The 16,611-nt window shown below is 41.8% G+C and overlaps 1 protein-coding gene across 16 annotated transcripts in view; it reads right to left on the bottom strand.

The window, feature by feature from the left end:
* LOC105896900 (LIM zinc-binding domain-containing Nebulette-like) overlaps positions 1-16,611 on the bottom strand; it is an 86,447-nt gene that overhangs the window by 22,739 nt on the left and 47,097 nt on the right. For 7 of the 16 annotated variants that reach the window (XM_031584016.2, XM_031584015.2, XM_031584010.2 and 4 more), the window contains exons 14-36: positions 15,410-15,520; positions 15,025-15,135; positions 14,518-14,628; positions 14,041-14,151; positions 13,416-13,523; positions 13,069-13,179; positions 12,592-12,699; positions 12,225-12,335; positions 11,719-11,829; positions 10,747-10,857; positions 10,304-10,414; positions 9,848-9,958; positions 8,650-8,760; positions 8,187-8,297; positions 7,605-7,715; positions 7,011-7,121; positions 6,575-6,685; positions 6,269-6,379; positions 5,357-5,467; positions 2,897-3,007; positions 2,197-2,307; positions 1,695-1,805; positions 1,161-1,271 (exon numbers count right to left, since the gene is read on the bottom strand). The exons of 2 other annotated variants lie outside the window; for them this stretch is intronic. In XM_031584016.2, the coding sequence (XP_031439876.1) occupies positions 1,161-1,271; positions 1,695-1,805; positions 2,197-2,307; positions 2,897-3,007; positions 5,357-5,467; positions 6,269-6,379; positions 6,575-6,685; positions 7,011-7,121; positions 7,605-7,715; positions 8,187-8,297; positions 8,650-8,760; positions 9,848-9,958; positions 10,304-10,414; positions 10,747-10,857; positions 11,719-11,829; positions 12,225-12,335; positions 12,592-12,699; positions 13,069-13,179; positions 13,416-13,523; positions 14,041-14,151; positions 14,518-14,628; positions 15,025-15,135; positions 15,410-15,520 (2,547 nt within the window). The remainder of the gene's footprint in view (positions 1-1,160; positions 1,272-1,694; positions 1,806-2,196; positions 2,308-2,896; positions 3,008-5,356; positions 5,468-6,268; positions 6,380-6,574; positions 6,686-7,010; positions 7,122-7,604; positions 7,716-8,186; positions 8,298-8,649; positions 8,761-9,847; positions 9,959-10,303; positions 10,415-10,746; positions 10,858-11,718; positions 11,830-12,224; positions 12,336-12,591; positions 12,700-13,068; positions 13,180-13,415; positions 13,524-14,040; positions 14,152-14,517; positions 14,629-15,024; positions 15,136-15,409; positions 15,521-16,611) is intronic. 7 more of the 16 variants (XM_031584014.2, XM_031584019.2, XM_031584021.2 and 4 more) reach the window with 7 other exon arrangements.

Below are 16,611 nucleotides of genomic sequence, written 5' to 3'. Positions count from 1 at the left end.
GCCTAGTATGTATCAACGTCTGTATGTAGTCAGCAACTGACTGTCAAATCAAATAAAGAAAGTACAATTCAGGGGCTCCATCTGTGGTTATTGAAACCACTTGTTTCGGCTCTATTCCCCTCTTTGTTAACATCTCCTGTATGGCCAGGTAGATGTCCTCTCCTCTTGTACTGGTCTGAAGGGGTGTAACACCTTTTATGTTGACTGTCGTGGAAAATTCTAAAAGCTTCTCAAGAAACTTCTCAAGGCAAACAGGTGTGAAGATACTGAACGGTTTATTTCAGAGGCGTTAACTGCTGCTGAGCTGGTCCATGGAGCATATTATAAGCGTAAGGCAAGAGCGATCAGGCAGATGAACTGAGGACAAAGCCTCCTCCAACCCATTTTATAAAGTTCTAACCACATCTCTTCTTTGTTGCACCTCTGTCCTTGTTACCTCTCAGAATGAACCACATCGAACTCTTTTGCTGATAAGTTTTAAACAGTTTTCACACCGCTGACTGTCTTACTGTGACAACAGTTGTTTTGCCTTTTCTTGGTACCGAGACTGGACAGTTTTCACACTGCTGACTGTTCTCCTGTGACAACAGTTGTCTTGCCCTTTCTTTTACCTTTTCAGAGGACCCCGGTTCCTTCTTCAAAGAAGGCCTACAGATTCTCTATGTCTCATGGCCTTCCTGAGAAGGCTTTTCTGCCTTGTGGCAGCCTTTCCACGTTGAAATTCTGTGTAACTATTTCTGTCTATTCAGGTGTTCCATGTTCCAGCATCAGCAGTCCAATTCTTATTCAATATTACATTCATGAGTGAGTTAAAATACAACATGACCCAAAATCCAAGCAACTCGAAGGGAACATTTGTTAGCACGTTGTTGGGCAGTGAATGATGTGTTAGGATTCTGGTGGATCGATCATATTGGGCTCTTAGATCGTTTATTTTCTGTGCCCTCAGTTCGGATTTGAGTGGGTATGTTTGCTCGAAAGATTTGTGCTTCGTCTCGTAGGGGCGATTCACACTGCCGCTTTTAATAATCGCCACAGTCTCGGAACATATGAGATGTACTAGTTTCAACTGCCTGTGTGCAACTGTCTGTCCATTCTTGATTAAAAGCTCTGTTTTCGCTGTCTACTTTTTGTTGTGACGGAGGGGTTTGTTTGTCTACCTCGCTCAGGATCTGGCTGACGTCTTTGGCGTGCTGGGTTTCCATGGTCACGGGCAGCTGAGAGTAGTGAGAGCTGGAGATCTCTTTCTTTCCGGCCTCTTTGTACTTGGTCTGAAACGCAGCAGAGGAGAGGTGTGAAGAAAGAGGTGTGTGTGTGTGTGTGGGGGTGGGGGGTCCTTTATGGGGAAATTCCTCCCCAGTAGAAAAGGAAGTGGCGGAGACAGTCTAATTATTATGGCCTTCAGCAGATCAATCTTTAAAAGCGCCGGGGAGCATTTACGTAAGCCTCTTAGGGCCAGCACTGAATGTGCCTTGACTGACTGAAGGAAGGAGGGAGGGAGGGCGAGTGAGTGAATGAGTGATTCAGAGAGAAAGAGAGAAAACTGATGTGAACTGAAGTGAAGTGCTGTGATTAAGAGCTGAGCTCGCCAGGTGCTGACTGGTGAACCTGCTGTTAAGTAATTAAGCACAGAGGCTGGAAATTATTATTGTATAATGAAATGACGGGATGTTGAATTATTTGAGGCGACCCACCTTGCTCTGCATCTCAGAGACGGTTTTAGCGAACTGGATCTCTGTGGTTTCCGGGAGCTGGGAGTACATGCAGCTGTTGATGCTCTTCTTGCCTTCCTCTTTATACTTATTCTGCAGAAGGGGCAGAGGAGCCAGTGAGACTGTAGCTTTCATCCGAAAACTCCCAAAATGTCCGGATGTTTCATCCCAGTTTCATCACATAAGCCATTTCATTATCATTCCAAGTCAAGTCAAATCAGGACACTTCTGGAGCTCAGTGTACTTGGACTTTCATTGACAGATAAAATGTACAGGCAACACTAGTGGTCATTGTTGAGTCCCCTTTCTGAACAAGTCTTTACCTATAGCCTTTGTCATGGAGGATAATTGTTGGATAACGGTTGCCTATACAAGTGATCTAACAGGTGAGCTTCACAGTTCAGTTGCTCTCACAGTCATTTGCCTTCAAACATGTAACTATAGCCTGTCTGAACACTGCAGAGAAAGTTCCGGAAAGTCTTACCTCACTCTGCCGGTCCGAGACCATGGCAGCAAACTGTGTGTCGATGGTCTGTGGGAGCTGAGAGTAGAGACTGGTGGAGAGGACGCGCTTCCCGTCCTCCTTATACTTTTTCTGAGAGAGAGAAGAGAGGAGGTGGCTTCAGCTCTCTGACACATAGAAGATGTCAGGTGAATTGGTTTCATTGGTGCTATTATTTGTAGGTTTGTGATATTTTGGGGTGGTTGCCTGTATGTGTCTGTGTGTGTGTGTGTGTGTGTGTGTGTGTGTGTGTATGTGTGTGTGTGTGTGTGTATGTGTGTGTGTGAGAGAAGATAATGGACATGTCACATCCTTCTGTAATCCAATGCATCCATTTCCCTCAATTTACTGTGTTTATTAGAGCATGCCAGAGAAAGAGTGAGAGAAATTTGTACGTGCATAAGGAACATTTTACTCTATAAGTGAATTGGTCAATTTCCATTTATTTACTGAATGTAATTTAATACTGTGTGTGAGTGTGTGTGTGTGTGTGTGTGTGTGTGTGTGTGTGTGTGAGAGAGAGAGAGAGAGAGAAGAGTGAATGTATGTAATCAAGTCGGCTTGTGTTTATGTGTGTGTGCGTGCGTGTCTGTGTATGTGTCTGTGTGTGTGTGTGTGTGTGTGAGTGTGTGTGTGAGAGTGTGATAAAATAGAGTGGTATAGATTAGAGCATTTTAGATACCTCACTTTGCAGCGCTGAGGCCTCTTTGGCGTGCTGGGTGTCCAGCGTCTCAGGCAGCACTGAGTACAGAGAGGTGGACGCCTCCTTCTTCCCTGCCTCTTTGTACTTGCTCTGAGAGATAGAAATACCAGTAACTTAGCCTGACCAAAACATCAAAACATTTATACTCTTACAACACATACATGCTTCATTTGTTAACCTAACTGAAAAAATGGAAAACAGCAGAATCAAAAATGATGTGGTTATTAATTATTATTAAACACACACACACACACACACACACACACACATCATGATATCACATATGTCATAACAACTTGTTCAAGACATGTTATGACATAGTCATTAACTATGCTAATAGAAATTTACACAATTCTATCTAAATGAGCTGGTTTAGCAGATTAGTACATCAAACCACAATAACAACAAAAGTAAACGCGTGCTGTTCTTAGCTCAGGGATTATCTTAACGCTTTATCGTGCCCTCTACACCTATCTATACAGTGATGTCTTCAGCTGATCCATACTAAAAAGCTACTTTTTGTAAAGGTAAAACTTCATGCTTGAAATGATAACTCAATGATAACTACATCCCCATTAGCTGCTGCGAGAGGTTCTACTAGTCTGACTGGAGTGGTGTTCCCTGAGACAGATGGCCAGGGGGCAGCTGATAAGGATGCTATTCGGAGAGCGGGTGTGACTGATGCGGATGAGGGAGAGCCAAAACCCCACAGGCCTCTCAGCCACCTCACTAGAGTATGGAGTAAACACCACAATACACTCTCTCTCTCTCAACACTAACCTGGTCCAAATACAGGTTTTTACCATCCTTACACATCTTTTACATACATCCTTACTAGAGCTGTGAAAAATAACGCGTTAACGCGTTATGATTAAATTACAGGATTAATTAGTTAATTTTTTTAACGCATTTAACGCCTGCGCAAAATGAGCTTCCAATATACCCACAATTCCGCCCAATCTGCATTAGTCGCCGCTGTAATGGGAAGTTCGTGTTTCAAAAAAACCAAGATGGAACATTCAATAAAACCAAAGTGATATGCACACTCTGCGGGAAGACGTTATCGTTTCACCGTAGCAATACTGTACCACCTCAACGCGATGCATGCGTTGGTCGGCAAGGGGAGTTAAAGTGGAATGCGCCAAACCACCCTCATTGAACAACGTAGGCCCCTCATTAAGTCTGCCTGTGACAAGTTGACTAGCACAGTTGCCAAATGGATTGCAAAAAGCTGTAGACCGATTAATATTGTTGAGGACGAGGGGTTCACCGAAGATGTGCGAGTGGCAACAGGGGACTCGAGCATCAAAGCACCGTAAAGACGCACAATAATGACAAAAATCCACGAGCTGTATGAAGCTGAAAAGAAAAAAAAGGAAAATGACTTGGCTGCTACGAAACATCAGGCGCTGACAGGGGATCACTGGACTTCTGTGAGTAACGATAACTACCTGGGTGTAACTGCACATCTAATCACCGACGAATGGAAGTTAAAGATTTACACTAACGTGCATGAAAACAGAAGAGCGCCACTTTGCAGAGACATGTGCACAACAGTTCCAAACTGTTGCAAGCAACTGGGCAATTGAAGACAAAACGACCACTATAAGGATAGACAGTGCACGTAATATGATACCCGCGGCTAGACTACTGTAAAAGGGCATTTAGAGGCATTAGATTGTGTCATGGTGTGGTTAATGGTTGTTTGACAAAAAAGAGAAAAATGTTCAAACATCCCATAAAAACAATGGCTAAGAAGCCCAAATCATTTATGTTTGATTTAAAAAGAAAAGAAAAATGTTTTATTCAACCATACAATGGCTAAGAAGCCCAGATTCTGTTTAGGATGAAGATTATTTATGAATAAAAAAAGAAAACATGTTAAATGTATATATCCGTCTTTTGTCATAAATCTTTTTGTTCTCCAAAAAAAATACAGAGAAAATCGGTAATATGTGATTAATCATGATTAATCCACAGAAACCTGTGATTAATCTGATTAAAAATTCTAATCATTTCACAGCCCTAATCCTTACACATCTTTTACCTACATATACTGTACAGCAATGCTTTTGCACTGAGATATCTTTTAAGAGTAGTGAAAAATGTCTGAAATCAAATAATCTTCCCCCAGGTGTCTGGACAAGCCTTTCGTAAGAGGTTTGATCATATGAAAATGTGATGCAGTCAAACAAATAAATATTATTGAAATGGGTGCAATCTGCAATCTGCAATTGGATCCATCTGGACACCGATTTCAAAAATCTTGTGCAGGTATCTTCCTAATCAACTAATAACATCAAGGGAAATATACTAACTGAAGTATGATCATTGACCTTTAGCTAAATGCTAGTTTGCCAAAACAGAAGAGTGATAATATTTTCTTCAGGGCGAGGTGGTTAGTCACACAGTTAGCCGTTAGCACACAACGAGCCCCACCTCACTCAGTGACTGGCCCTGTTCCTGAGCGAACTGGATCTCACTGGTTTGAGGCATCTGGGCGTACAGGCAATTGGGCAGTTCCGACTGGGTTTCTCTTTTGTACTTAACCTGGAGGGAGTACAAAGAAATGCCTCCAAAAATGAGCTCATATTTTTGGCATCACTCTGAAACTGGTGTTGGATTCACTCATTTGTTTTTCTCTTACGGACAGAATGGAACATGCACACACAAAAAGAACTCCCCTTCTGACACTTAGGATTGATGTGTAGCACAACAGAACGATACTATATTATGTTTAACATGTCATAGATAAACATAAATACGTCACACTATAGTTTATGCTCCACCCAGAAGAGGTGTGTGTGTGGTCAGTCATTAGGGGTGGGAATCTCTTGGCACCTCACGATTCGATTCGATTCCGATTCAGTGGTCAACGATTCGATTCTAAACCGATTATCGATTCTAAACCGATTATCGATTCAAAACCGATTATCGATTATCAATTCTAAACCGATAAAACGATTATCGATGCATGTCGATTTTTAAAACATTTCAGTTTGCTACTCAGAGTCTCAAATCACTTCCTACTTTGTGTTTGATAATTAAAGAAAATCAACAGATGAATTACCTTCTCTTTTTTATTAGAGAAAAAGCTTTTCCTTCTCACAATTATGACTTTCAATGAACAATGCAATAATCGATGCAGCTTGCATTTCAACACAAAAAATATGTGTAAAAAAAAAAAAATTATTTTTTTATTTTTTTATTAAAAATCGATTATGAACTTTTCTGAATCGAGACAGAATCGTTCTAGAGAGAATCGAGATAAATCGAAAAATCGATTTTTTTCCCCCACCCCTATCAGTCATAGTATACAATGGAAGCACGGATGAAGACTGGGTGGTCTACCTCGCTCTGGAGCTCAGACTGCTGTTTGGCGAACTGCGTCTCCATGGTCTCGGGGAGCTGGGAGTACAGATTGGAGGAAATCTCTTTCTTTCCGCCTTCTTTGTACTTGACCTGCGAGAAGAGAAGGGGGTGGGGGGCAAAGCACCACCAGCCTGCATTTGGCATTAACAGACTCTAAAAGGGCGGAAGCCTCATAGCAAGCATGTAAGACACAGAGAAGTAAACCCCCCTCCTCTCTTACAGGAGGGACTACACAGAACGGAGAGAGTGCACTTGGCTCGTTGGTGCGGGAGAGAGCTTAAGTACCTTGCTGTACATGTCACACTGCTCCTTGGCGAGCTGCGTTTCAACCGTCTCTGGGAGCTGGGAGTAGAGAGAAGTGGATGCCTGCTTCTTACCGCTCTCCTTGTACTTTATCTGCAGACAGAAAGCATGTCATAACGCCACCCTGTTGTTTTAAGCTCATTTCAGGTCAGTGTTGTGAAAATAAAATGTCGGGCTGTGTTATGACTTTCTCTCTAATTACCAGATTGCATAATGAATTTCTCTTAATTAGCAGACCCTTAAGATACATCAAACGTATGAGTGAATCATTTAGCATTAGCCCCCTTAATGAAGCCAAAACACAACATGACATATAATTCAAGAACCAGAGTATGTATCAATCCACCGTTACCCTCCATCCCATCTGAATTCTACAAGGGAGACCTGTGGGCCGTGGGCTGGGTTTCAGTGACCTCACCTGACTGCGGAGCTCATAAGCCTCTTTGGCGTGTTTAGTCTCCAGAGTCTCTGGCAGCTGATGGTAGAGAGAACTGGAGGCCTGTTTCTTACCAGCCTCTTTGTATTTGGCCTGAAAAACAGCACGAGAAAACAACAGGGTGGCAATTATCACAGTGACCACATAAACATCTCACTACCATCTCACTGGTTGCATGACAGCATTGGCTCAAACTGTCTCTCTGAGAGTAAGTCTAACTCCGGTTGTGCCTTAGTAGAATAGAATAGAGCACTTCACACTGATGAGTGCCACAGCTATCAGCCTTCACATCTGAATAACTCTTTTCAGCCCCAAACCCTTTTATACCAACAAAGGTTTCATGTTGTGCAAGGCTCCCTGTTTCAGGGCCTCTAGTTCTGTTGACGTATGATTGAAGCACAGTTTTCTAACACAATAATAATGAAACGAATAATAATAATGAAGCAAGTATCGTAATCTGGACTCTAAGCCTGTCCAAGTAATGATGAAATGTGTCCTTTCAGTGCACTGTGACATCCCTGAGATAAAAGTGTCTGGTAAACGATGACACATGGGGTGAAATGTTTCATCACCCACCTCACTCTGCAGCTCCGAGACGGCTTTGACAAACTGTGTCTCCGTGGTTTCCGGGAGCTGGGAGTAAATACTGGTGCTGCCGCTGTTCTTAGCGCTCTCTTTGTACTTCGTCTGATGGATGGAAACAACATAAACTGTTCACATTCTAAATTCCAACAGTAATGCTATGAAAATGTATCCTAACGGACGAAACAGAGATGACCTTCTTTGTACCTACTCGGATGGATGGAAAGGAAATAAGATTAAAACAAAATTCGGTAAAATAGTCCTAATGTGTGAAACAGAAATTACCTTTTTAAAAGATATTGGAAGATGGAAAGATTCTTACATTATACCCACAGCTCAAAAGGTCCTATTCATCACTGTATGCTATGACATGTCTTACAGACACATCCAAAAAAACCTCTTCAATATTACTTTAAGTTAACCTCTAGCTAACCATGCTTTCTCTGGAAGAGGTAACTTATGTTTTTCAAAAGTGAAACTCAGCTCAGTCCTCTCTCTAATCACCTGTCACGCTCACAGCCTTAAATGAGTGTTCTGGAGCCGTGTCGGTGCTGCTATCGATCCCAGTGGACCCACCTGACTCTGCAGATCCATGAGCTCCCTGGCAAACTGGAGCTCGGCCGTGTCCGGCAGCTGAGAGTAGAAGGATGCTGCCTGATCCTTCTTCCCTCCCTCTTTGTACTTGATCTGATGGTGAACAGATGGTGAAGAAGCATTTAAAAGGAGAAAAATATGACACACACATACACACACACACACACACACACACACACACACACACACAATTATGTACATGCACCATAAACATGCATTCAGTCACACACAGATTCAGAGTGGTGGATTTACATGTGATATCTATTTTAAAAATGACAGACATACAGTAAATTAGCATATGACTGAGTTAAGAATTAAGAGATAAGATCTAATTTCCCTAGTAGGTGAAACAACTTGTGGTGTAAATATATAGGGTGATTGTGAGTGTACAGTGTATATGTTTGTGTGTGTGTGTGTGTGTGCAGGTGTATGGTGAAACACTTACATTACTCAGTAAGTTGGCGGCTTCTTTGGCATGCTGTGTTTCAAGTGTTTCAGGCATTAGATGGTAAAGAGAGGTGGTTGCCTCCTTTTTCCCAGCCTCTTTGTACTTAGACTAGAAAACAAACACAAATACCCACACGTACGCACACACACACACACACACACACACACACACACACACACACACACACACACACACACACACACACACACACACACACACACACACACACACACACACACACACACACACACACACAAACACACACACACACACACGTTACTTGGATTGCAAAGTCACAAACAGCTGAACAAAACGAATGCATTCCCATACCTATAGACAAAGCATTTGGAACAGGAATGCAGCCAACATGTCAGACCATGCTCAAGAACGGATGTTAGAGCTATCAATGTTTTAGGTTCAGCTTACGTGATTGGGCAGTCACCCTCAGCCAACCAATAGGCTCTAACCTTCCTTTACACTCATTTGTTCTTATCGGTTCTTATCAGCCATAAATAGACTGGTCGATCTATGCAGGCTTGTTACCATAGTGGGCTATGCCATCGCTTGACCTCCTAGAGCAATAGCACATGTGTATTGCCACTAATTACAACGAAAGGTTATTCCAGTTCAGGGCATGTGTTTGAAACACGCATTGTAACTCACATTAGAATAGATTCTAAGCTGACCTTTTGACCTTCCCTGACAAATGAGACGCAGTGAGCATAACACACGCTGGCTGGCTTCCAGCATTCTGATGAAGCACATCCTCTGGTATCTGATCAGTACATGTATGTAGACTGATGAAGCACATCCTCTGGTATCTGATCAGTACATGTATGTAGACTGATGAAGCACATCCTCTGGTATCTGATCAGTACATGTCTGTAGACTGTGTATGTGCACTTGGATTCAAGTAAGCAACAAGTATCAAATACTGCAAATAACCTCCCATATCTGTAGCATTGTATTAATGAAGCATAAAGTTTATAGACAAATTCTGAACAGCATCACATTACAGTGTGATTACAAGTTTACGTAGTGGGTGAATTTCAATCAGAACAGTATGGCTTACAGCAACAGCTGCCTGTAGCAAGAAAAATTGATGAAGGCCAGAGTTGCCTGGAACAAGGAATCAAATGAATAATGGCTGGTATCCACATTTTCTGTATACTCCTTCAGTAGATCTCTCTCTTACCTGACTCTGAAGCTCGTAGGCCTCTTTAGCGTGTTGCATCTCCATGGTAACTGGAAGCTGATGATACAGAGACACAGTTGCCTCCTCCTTCCCTTCTTGCTTGTATTTAGTCTGTGAGACACCATGTTTTTAAAATGCATCAGTCACCGTGCATGTTTTTTATTGTGGGGATTATTCCACCGGGGTCCGTGTATATATATAGAGCGAGAGGAAAAGCAGCCCTCACAGTGGGATATTCAGATGGATGAAAACAGGCCAAGAAAACAGATAAAAGTTTCTATCCAGCACCACAGAAAGAATTTAAAAATGAAATCATGGATTGGATACAGGTTGGCTAAGAAATGATTGAAGACCATGCAGAAAGAGACAGAGACTGAGAGAAGTGAAGGGAGGTGGTTGAAATGCTGAATGACTGATTGATAACAGCGCAGATCAATCACTACTGATGGACAATACCTCGCTATGTAGTTCTGACATCTGCTTGGCAAACTGAGTGTCAGCGGTCTCCGGTAACTGCGAGTAAAGGCTGGTGGAGATCTCCTTCTTGCCCTCTTCCTTGTACTTGACCTAAAACGGCAAACATATTTGACTTTATGCATTTTTTATCATGCTCCGAATTTGGAATGAACTCTGAATTAATATTTAAACATCTTTTCTGTCTGGTCAATGAAAGTGATGCAACTCAGGAACATATTCCAATAAGACATAATAAAATACATCTCCAGATTTCAATATTAGACCTTTTAATTTAAAAATAAGAGAATTTCTCATTGCTCATTTCCACACTTCAGTATATATGCAACTATGCTTGATGCGCTGCATGTTTACTCCGATTTATATATAATAAAAACACTCTTTTAAGTCTTTCTTGTCTTCCACACTGACGAGAGCCTACTCACATCACTCTGCATGTCCATGATCTCTTTGGCCAGCTGGGTCTGTGCCGTCTCCGGCATGAGGAAGTACAGGCAGTGGGATCTCTCCTTCTTGCCGTCCTCTTTGTACTTCAGCTTCAGGACAAAAGCACCATGACATTAGTTACACCACACCTCCTCTACTGCCTGACAGACACACACTGATGTAAGATTGTATCGTGAGGTGAATACGAAAAGGGAAGCTATTTGCCCTGAAGACCTGATTCAGGATCTGTTCACCCCAACAGTCATTCACAGATGTCATTAAAGTCAATGATGTCTTCATTACAGAGATGTATGGATTGTCTGTCATTGTGAGTAAGTCTAGAAAAGTTGCCAATGTTCATTGATCATTTTGCAGACCCAGAGAAGAAGTGACTTTTCCAAAAGTCATGGTGACAGGGTGAACGTATGAGTACTTATGAGAACTTTTGTGTGTATGACAGTCCCACCAGGATCTTGCAAGGGTTGGTTGTGAGACTTGCGACCCAAATTTTTGAATTTGGTTTGTTTGAAATTGTGGTTGCGGGTTCCAGGGAGCTGCAGTGCATATTCATGATGTTCATGATGACTGGAATGGTGGGGCCTTGACTGGATGCTATTGCAGATTATATTATGGGTTTACGGTTCCTGAAACACGTTTGCGAATAATGCAAGACGTCAATACCTTTTGGAAGATTTCATTTTCTTCCAGATACATTGTGGGAACTAAAGACAATTGCAACCCATTGCAAGTGTTGTGGGAAATCTTTGAATTTCAAAAGATCACAAATTCTTAGAGAGACTGGTGTGTGTGTGTGTGTGTGTGTGTGTGTGTGTGTGTGTGTGTGTGTGTGTGTGTGTGTGTGTGTGTGTGTGTGTGTGTGTGTGTAAGAAAGAGAGAGAGAGAGAGAGAGGGTGTGTGAGAGAGGGTGTCTGAGAGGAGAGAGAGAGACACAGAGAAAGAGAGAAACATACTTCACTTTGAAGCTCAGACGCATGTTTAGCGTGCTGGGTCTCCAGAGTCTCAGGCATTATGGAGTGATGAGACACAGGCGTCTGGTTTTGGCCAGCTTTTTTATATTGTGCCTGAAACAAAAGAACTTGAAACTAATTCTCAAAGCCAACAAGCCATGCTGAACTCAATCAAACTGAATTACACCAAACATAACCAAACCAACCCAAACGTGGTTCCATTCTGTCATTCCATTCCATCGTTCCATGTTACTGAATCTAACTCATGGAAAATTAGCAGCCAGGAGTGCTCCTGGTCTATCTTATCCGGAGTAGGAATATTTGTTCATGTTATTGTAGGAATCATTTATAGACTATGAATAATTCATTATAATAAAACATATGTCACTCCTGTGCAAAAGTGTTGCTTTGACAGACACACTACCCCCTATGTGTTTGTTAGTTGAGGCTCATTGTTAGTTGTTTGTTGAGGCTCATTGTGGATGCGTGACTGTAGTCGGGCCACTCACCTCCGACACCACTGCTGACACGGCTTTGACAAACTGGGTCTCATTGGTCTCTGGCAGCTGGGAGTAGAGGCTGGTGTTCATGTCCTTCTTCCCACTCTCTCTATACTTGTTCTAAACACAGAGAGATAAACTACTCCATTTTAGCTCTCTGTGAACTTATCATCACGTATTACAAGCTCATCATTGCATACATACAGTTCATTCCATAGACACTCGTACTCAGTGCTCGTTTGTTTGTGTGTGTGTGTGTGTTTGTATGTCATTCTCTGTGTGGTATGTAAGTGTACCACGACGAGTCAGGGTACTTTATATGTAATCCACCAAACAAAGTGAAATTGTGTACTGCAGTAAAGGACACAGTGCTTACCTGACTCTGAAGCTCTGTCATTTCTCTGGCAAAGTGAGTCTCCAGGGTATCAGGGAGCTGTGTGTATGTGGAGCCTTTGAAATCCCCCTTCCCTCCTTTATACACCACCTGTGGGCCACAAGAACAACCAAAACAATCACTCCAATGATCCAATGATTATCTATTTTCAATCCGACAACAGCGCAAGTGGATATACAGTAACGAATGTTAAAAATAGAAAAAACAAAGCTCATTTAGCTTAATAAAGTCTGAACTGAAAATGGCTTAACTCAGCGTTATTCTATGGTATAGCGAGAATACCACGGATTTGTTAATGCTAATACATTTTACCTGCACTAACACAGACACACACCCCTTAATCAGGTAGCTATAAGGGAACATTCCTAACACAACTCACATCAGTCAGCATCTTACTGCACACACACTTCACCTCACCTCACACACACTTCACCTCACCGCACACACACTTCACCTCACCTCACTCTGCAGCTGATAGGCCTCTTTGGCGTGCTGGGTCTCTAGTGTCTCTGCCAGCTGATGGTAGAGAGTGGTGGAGGCCTGCTTCTTACCGGCCTCTTTATACTTCGTCTGAGGACACAGTCAGCAAGATAAAAAAACATGACAGCATTCTCTACATGAAATCACAGTGTGCTCCTACTTACACAAATGTTATGTAATAGTATATTATATCTTATGGCTTAGAAACACATGTATCGAATTTCATAGATAATAATAGAAATAGAGAAATCTTAAAGATATATTGCATTGCCTTATGGTTACATTTCACGTAAAGCGAATCAAAGTTAAGTAATGTGATCTGGTACCTCACTCTGCATCTCTGACATCTCTTTAGCAAACTTGGTGTCAGTCGTCTCTGGCAGGTGGGAGTAGAGGTTGGAGGAGTTGTCCTTCATGTCTTCTTTATACTTCACCTTGAGGACGAGAGCAAAGAAAAAGAAGAAAAGAAAAACAAAGGATGAAGTGGAGTGATTTGATTTGCGGTCTTAAAATCCAGTGATCTGACTACGGCCCGCTGTGTTACGCTCATCTCATTATGTCTGTACTAAAGGGCAGTGCAATTACACGACAGCGAAACAAAGTAACACGAAACACAGTTTATCTTGGCAAATTTTGTTTACAAGTTATTTTTGCACATAAAGCTGCCAGGCGAACACACTCTGTGTGAACCACTTAAAAGCCTGTTTCTAAAACTGAACTATATGCTATGGTAAAAATGACTCATTATTCACTCTGTTGAAAATAATCTCATTTGGAGTGCTTTAATTTAGAAACCGTTTTCACAGTTTCCCTGCATTTGTTTTTTTTTTTGGGGGGGGGGGGGGGGGGGGAGGGAGAGACGACTGAAAACAGATGCATTCTTTGTGGGAGCCAAGACGTTTTCTTGCTGGCAGAAGCGCATCCAGAGAGTAATCAGTGTGAAATGTCTACCTCGCTGCGCTGCTCCGACTGCTGCTTGGCAAAGTGGGTGTCAATCGTCTCAGGAAGCAGAGAGTACAGGTTGGACGGGGTCTCCTTCTTGCCTCCCTCTTTGTATTTGAGCTGGAGAAAAAAAAACAGATAACGGTGAATGGAGCATGCATATGCTTAGGGCTATATGCGGAATTATGATCATTAGCTACAGTGTGAGCAATTAGCAGAATGATTAGAGTTCAAAGCTTAGACACAGGCAGAGTGAGTGAGAGAGGGAAGGAGGGATGGAAAAAGAGAGGAAGAGAGAGAGAGAAAGGGAGAAAGAGAGAGAGAGAGAGAGAGAGAAAGAAAGAGCAAGGTACAAGCACTTATGTCAGATACATGTGTACAAACACATACAAAACACAAAAAGACACACATTTACAGATAGACATGTGTGTTTACATAGAAGATCCCAAAGATCTGGATTAAGAGTCAGATGTAGAAGACACGTACCTCACTCTGCAGCTCATAAGCCTCTTTGGCATGTTGGGTCTCCAGGGTCTCTGGCAGCTGATGGTACAGAGCAATGGAAGCCTGCTTCTTACCAGCCTCTTTGTATTTCGACTGGAAAAACAACAAACAACAAACAAAAAAAACAAGTTCACCAGATTACCTCAGAAGCAAGTCTCTGGACTGCAGCTGAGCATGAAAGCCTCCCTTTCACATGTTGTGAAGTCACCAGCCATTCATCTATTGATGCTGTATGCTCCCTGTGAGGTCACAGTCACGGACACCCAGTGTCGCAAAGTGGGTCAGGGAAACCATCCCTCTCCATTCACAAGTCACATTTAGAATGGGTTAACGGAGATGCTGATCATTGTACCCTCTTTCTTTAGTTATCAGTAATGTACCAAGATGATATCAGATTACACAGTATAGAGTTGTTTTTTTGATATGGTTAGCATCCTCTTATGGAGAAACTGAGGCATGTTCGTGAGGTAGTTTACAGTCTTCACCCACCTCACTCTGCAGCTCAGAGACGGCTTTGACAAACTGTGTCTCCGTGGTTTCTGGGAGCTGGGAGTAAATACTGGTGCTGCCGCTGTTCTTAGCGCTCTCTTTGTACTTCGTCTGATGGATGGAAAGAACATAAATTGTAAACATATCGAATTTAGTCACACCTTTGAAACTGTGGATGTCCATGGACTTTTTCTGAGATGCAAAATAGAAATGCTTAACAGTAACTTTGTTTGTCTGTAAAGTATAACAATATTTGCTTATTATTGATTGAACTGAGTTTATTTAGGACACAAATATAATGCAGGCACTCATTAACATCCGCATAAACCACCTAAATCACATAAAAAAATATAATAAAAAAAAGATTTGTCTAGTTTTTGCTCACGTCACTCTGCAGGTCACTCATCTCCCTGGCAAACTGGGTCTCTGAGGTGTCGGCCATGAGGGAGTATAGAGAGCTGGAGGCCTCTTTCTTCCCTGCCTCTTTGTATTTGAGCTGTAGAGTCCAAATTCACTTTCATCAAAACGCTCTCATACATATCGTATCAACATCAGCTTTAATTTGAGGAACCCGAAACAAAGGCATCACATCTGGGCCCGCATTCACACTAAGGCTAAAAATGGCTCCTAACTTGACGATTTAGGAGAAACCCCTAAAATAGGCGTGTAGAGTCCTAACTTTGGGACTCTGAAAGTCGACTGAGAGTAATTCAGAAAGCCCCTTAGTGCTAAAAATAGCACCTAAGTCTGGAAGAACTAAGAAGTGGTCGAGTGGACTCCTAACTCACTAAGACCAACTCTAAAACGTGTGGAAAATAATTATAGTATTCCATGTTACATTGTTTTGAAACGCAGAATTATTGCAAAATACACAGTATCAATCACAATGGATTAATTAGCCTATGGATCTTGTAAAGGATGCAATAACCAATCAACCAACTGAAAAAACCCACTCAGTGCCAAAACTGAATTAAATGTAACATTTGAATGTAAAATTAAACTAGCACGTGTGTACACAAACGTATCATCATACAGATGTATTTTTTTTTAAACTGCGTGAATTTACTCGCATTGTGGGTAGCGTATTCCATTACTATTTCATGTGCATTCTGATGTAACATAAATATGTATCATATTTAATTATTTATTGTTTTGCGGTAGGCTATGAAGTGCACGCCTACTCACTAGCACAGACCTGTCACTCATCAAACAGTCACTGAGGTCTTTGAAAGCAAGCTGGTGCATGAGACTTGACATCAGCTAACTTTGGGGTTCTTCTTTTCCTTAGTAAAAGTTGGTCTCAGAATTTAGGAGAAAACCTAAAAAAGTGCTACTCTTAGTGGTAAGATCAAATGCTATGTGAATACAGGCCCTGGTCTATGGAGTTAGAAAAGTTTCAAAATTCACAAATAAATGTAATGCGATTCACAAGTGTATTTTGCGATTCACAAATGTATTTTGCAATTCACAAATAAATGTCACAAGCTTCACAAATGTATTTCCTGATTCACATATAAATGTCACGTGATTCATAAATGTAAATTCTGTTACATTTAATTACAGACTAATACACGTGCATTTACACAC

Source organism: Clupea harengus, chromosome 17 (assembly GCF_900700415.2).
Source record: "Clupea harengus chromosome 17, Ch_v2.0.2, whole genome shotgun sequence".
NCBI classification, from domain to species: domain Eukaryota; kingdom Metazoa; phylum Chordata; class Actinopteri; order Clupeiformes; family Clupeidae; genus Clupea; species Clupea harengus.
The sequence above is the reverse complement of the archived record's forward strand: the minus strand, read 5'-3'. Positions and strand labels throughout refer to the sequence as shown.